At 41.3% G+C, this 4767-nt stretch overlaps 1 protein-coding gene across 2 annotated transcripts in view; it reads right to left on the bottom strand.

Annotated features, from left to right (window-relative positions):
- Positions 1-328: 328 nt before the first annotated feature.
- Positions 329-4767, bottom strand: part of XDH (xanthine dehydrogenase) — a 60540-nt gene continuing 56101 nt past the window's right edge. For both annotated transcript variants that reach the window (XM_031603320.2, XM_031603319.2), the window contains exon 37: positions 329-4507. In XM_031603320.2, the coding sequence (XP_031459180.2) occupies positions 4457-4507 (51 nt within the window). In that variant the 3' untranslated portion in view covers positions 329-4456. The remainder of the gene's footprint in view (positions 4508-4767) is intronic.

The following is a 4767-nucleotide window of genomic DNA, read 5'->3' as shown; positions in this document are numbered from 1 at the left end:
TCATTTATATATATCAGAAATAAATGATTGAAAATTTGCCCTAAGGAATTTTGGCACTTAACTGTGTTGTTTTTTTTCTTTTGTGCTTAAGTAAGAGTGCAGATTTATACAATAGAATACCAAAGAATACTTGCAGACCTAGAGTATTAAGTGTTGTTGCTCTTCCCACCCTGCTGAACGTCTTCAGACTGATGTTTCAAGTGAGTTTATTATATATAAAGAAAGAACACATTTTATAAAAATGCAAGGGTATTATATAGTGACACAAAATCGTTTGATTCAGCTACATGGAGCAAGAGAGCAAACAAAATACTAATTATTCAGCAAATTCTGTATTAAATTTTAATGCTTTGTATTTGTGAGCTTTTCACATTTTCTCATCACTGCGGTAGGACATGAAGAGATATTCTCTAAACCTGAGTTTGGAGTCTTTCCATGCATTCTCCAGTGCTTTAACTTAAACCCCAAGTTTTCCCACTTAGGAAGGACTTGAATTTCAGAGATGATTAAATTTTAAAATGCAGATGTTGGATGATTTCATTTTTGGAAATATCTGTCACTAACCATAAATCTGGAAAAGTGGACTCCAGGATAAATGAGCAAAGGAGCTCCTGTTTAACATCTGTTCTGAGGCACGTTGAGAGAAAGCAGTAAACTGTGAAAGGTTATATGGTGGGGGCAAGCAATTTGTGAGGGGGCATTATGTATTGGAGGTGGCAATACATACAGGGAAGCATTATGTGTTATGAAAGGGCAAGCAGTATACTGGAGGACATTATTTGGGAGGTGGCACAAGCACTACGTTGGGACATTACATAGAAAAAAGAACACTCTATAGGGGGACATATAGAATATGCAGGGTGAGCATTATACATGAGGATGTTATATAGAGAAAAAAAGAACTACAGAGGGGCATTATATCAGGGAACAGCAAGCACTACACTAGGGTTGTTGTATAGGATGGGTAGAGAGCACCATATGGGGGCACATCATATAGGGGCGGTGAGCACTATCTGAGGGGGCTAAGATCATCCAGTCCAACCCCAGCCCACCCTCACCATCATGTTCCACAGTGCCACTTCCCCACGGCTCTGGAACACCTCCCTGGGCAGCTGTGCCACTGCCTCACCGCTCTTTCTCAGAATAAATTGTTCTGAACACCCAACCAGAACCTTCCCCCCAGCCCAACTTAAAGCCTTTATCTTTTATCCTATCACTGTTACCTGGGACCAGTGCTTGGTTGAAGCTCATCCCATTGGCCTCACCCCTTTGATCCAGGCTTCCAGATCCATCTGTATGGTCTTCCTACCCTCAGGAAGATCAACATTTCCTCCCAGCATGGTGTCATCTGCAAACTCACTGCAGGTGCACTCAAATGATCAAGTATGGAGTACTTTGCATACATAAAAATGTCACATCTTATTCAGGCTTTAGAATGTATATTGAAATGTCAGGTCACTTGACAGGAGAAGAAATAGCAAATATTAAAGAGCACCTACCATAAACTTGGATTCTAAATTCCAAGTACAAAGACGAACAGTTAAGTCTATGAGCACAGATTCATTTCTAACCTCACAGGTTAATGCCAAGAAGATAAATGCAGCAAGGTTTAAAATATTCATTTGAAAGTGGATATCACTGCTCTTGCAGGGAAAGGTTTGTTGAGACTACCAAGTTCTTTTTAAAATCAAGCAAAACTTCATAAAATCAGTTTAAATTTGAAAAAAACAAAGCCAAGAAGGAGCATAATGTCAATATAAGGCAACCTTGTTCTGCATAAGGGATGGCACTTGAGCACATGGCTGTTGGTTACTGCTTCTACCCAGATGCGGGCTTATCCAGGTGCATCTACATGTCAAGCAGACAAAAAGAACCATGTTACTGTTCCTATGTAAACCCAAGCATTTTGAGAATTGGCGAAAGACCTTACGTCAGGGAAACACTGAAAGTCATTGACAGATATTGTGTGAAACACCTAGTTTCTGACTACTTTGAGATTCAAAGTCAAAGGAAGAAGTAAAGCTGTTTCTACATGTTTGTAACACTGCGTAGCCTTCTGTACTCATCCACAGCCTCACAGAATGCGAGGTACCATTTCAGAAAATTAGAATTTATTTCCACAGTGCATCTGAAACTCAGTCCTGTCACAGATCAGGTAAAACATGACAAGATGCATGTTCATCCTCACCACTCTGCAGCTTGCAAAGGTGGATCCATAGCAGTTCATGCTTGCTGAAGTCCTACCTGCTGAGCCCTGCCCATTTTCCAGTCCCACTCCTATCCTCACAAAGTTGGCAAGAGCACATGGAGAGAGGAGGGCTGCTCCATTCATTCAGTCTTTAACCCAAGTACAAAGTTCAGCATGAGCTGAGGACACAAAGACGTTGATTACCTGTCCTTCCCATCAGAGACAAAAAAAAAAACCACCACTTCTGTGCTGTGTTTATTAATATATGCTCAAAGCAATGGCATTGATATCTACCACTGCAAATCAACTTCCATCTTCAGGCAGGCACTGGCCACTGACTCGTGCAATTACTGTTGTGAATCTTGCAGCTGCTTGCTCAGACTCTCATATCTAGTCAACTTACTGAATGCTTATTCTTACTTCTCTTTTGCCTACCAACAAAATATCAATTCAAACAAATATATTATTATGAAGCAGGTTACAAATCTTTTTCCTGCCCTTTGCACAGAGACAGATGGAACTGTTCTTATTCCTACTTGTAGGTGTTGGTAGAACACCCATTTTGCTAACCTAAAAGTGAGAGCAGGAACAGTATCAAATAGGCCCTGTTGGCTACAAAAGATGCCTCTCAGATTCTGTAATTAAAATAAAATCTTCCTAAGTGGCTGTTAGACTACAACTTACAATACAACACCTAATTCCATATCATGTTTTGTTTTAAAGCAGCAGCATGGCTTTGGAGTCCAGCCTCTGTTTGCCAAGGCCATGAGAACATGGACAGGCCTGAGCAACCCTGTGAAAACTGGCAATTAGAACTGAGAATTACACCTACATATTTCCAAACTTTATGTCCTGGAGTGCTTCAGAGAGTATTTCAAACTAAGTCCTAAGATGGAGGCCAATTTTAAGTAGGACATATGTAAGCAAATTCTTATTTAAGACAATGGAGTTGCATTCTTTCGCATTGTATTTATTGATGGCCCTAGGAGTGCTAACATAGGAAATGGACATTTTCACAGAGCTGTGGGCCAGAGAAGGTTTGCACACGATGATGAGGTACAGTACATGGCATCATCTAGAGAAAACATGCTGCCGTGTTAAATCTGACTGACAAAACCTCTGCAGAGGAACGCCCACCATTAAATCCAATACCAAAAAATGCATTCATCCCATCATGAGTTCATCACATAATCAGCACCTTTTTTTGGACAAGCAATCCTTTTTGCAGAACATACAAAATTCCTTTACATTCAGCAAAACTAAGGGTTGTCTTGAAAAGGTGGCAAGGCCATGGCATGAAAGGGAGAGACTGACCCTAAAGAATGCCCAGAGCCAACTCATCCCCCAGCTTTGTCCAAACCCTCACCCTGGCTGGCACACATTCCCGTGGGAACAATGATCAGTATCATTTTACGACTCCAAGGTCCTTTCTCTGATGTCCTCTGCTGTTTAAGAGATGAGGGAGAGATGTGGAAGAGATGTGAAAGAAATAGGCTGAATGTGCCAAATGAATCAGCATCTTGCTAGAAGTCTGGCATCTTGAGCTCTTATCTTTAGTCAGAGAAGACAAGTAGCACATGAACTAAGATTTCATTAAAGCTTTGTCATAGACAAAGCAATCCTCGTGTAACTTTGGATAAATCGGCTATTGGTCACATTTTAAGGTCTCCCTCTGAACCACTGCCATAATATACACACGACCTTCGTCACAGTAAGCTAACATCAGTGTTCTTCCTTGTTTTCCTCTGGCGTATTTCTAGCTGTTGTGCTGTAGGGTCCAACCTTCAGTGCCCCTCATGCCTTTTCCCATATCCATTAGAGCACTGTTTGTCTGCGTTCAGTGCTTTTAAGTCCTTCTTGGCATAACAGTAGAGAGTGACAAGGTGATAATTCTCTTGCCACAATTTAAAACAAACAAACAACCCCAAAACAATAACCATGCTACTTCATACCATCTGGCAGTAAGTGTCTCCCATCTGTGCAACAATTCTAAATGAAATGTAGTGTAGTTTTCAACTACACCTGGATAACATCACCTTCTTCCACTTTACTCTTCATTCAAATCTACATCACAGCTAAAATCTGGCAGCAATCTCCTCTCTAAGAGGAAATAGCAGTTGAGCAATTAAATGTGAAAATTCTATGAATCACAGTAGATGAGCCACGTGAACATGGATATATTTTTTTTCCATTACAGTCCCAGTGCTTTGTGGTCTCTCCATTGTGAGACTGGTTTCACAAGGAGAGTTTGCTCCTCCAACTTTCCTTTTACACACGCACAGACCATGGCTTAAAGGTCCCTGGCTCAGCAGAAGGGCACTGTAAAGAGGAGAAAAAAGTTACTGTAAGCAGCAGCAAGAACAAAGGAGGGTTCTGATCTGGGTTCAGAGGTTCCCTTTGGGGCAGGTGATTTTGTATCATGGAAGATCTGAGCTCGTATTGAAACAGAGACATCTGTCTCATGGCATTGCACTGGGCATTGTGCCTGGCTTTAGCTGAAGGCCAGGTTGTCAGTGCTTCGTGCAGACTCTCAAATTCACTTTGGTGGCCTCCTCCCCATCAGACAGTGATGCAAGTGT

The sequence above is a fragment of the Phasianus colchicus genome, chromosome 2 (genome assembly GCF_987193195.1).
Source record: "Phasianus colchicus chromosome 2, bPhaCol1.hap1.1, whole genome shotgun sequence".
In the NCBI taxonomy this organism is placed as follows: Eukaryota; Metazoa; Chordata; class Aves; order Galliformes; family Phasianidae; genus Phasianus; species Phasianus colchicus.
This window is presented reverse-complemented; position numbering and strand designations above follow the sequence as displayed.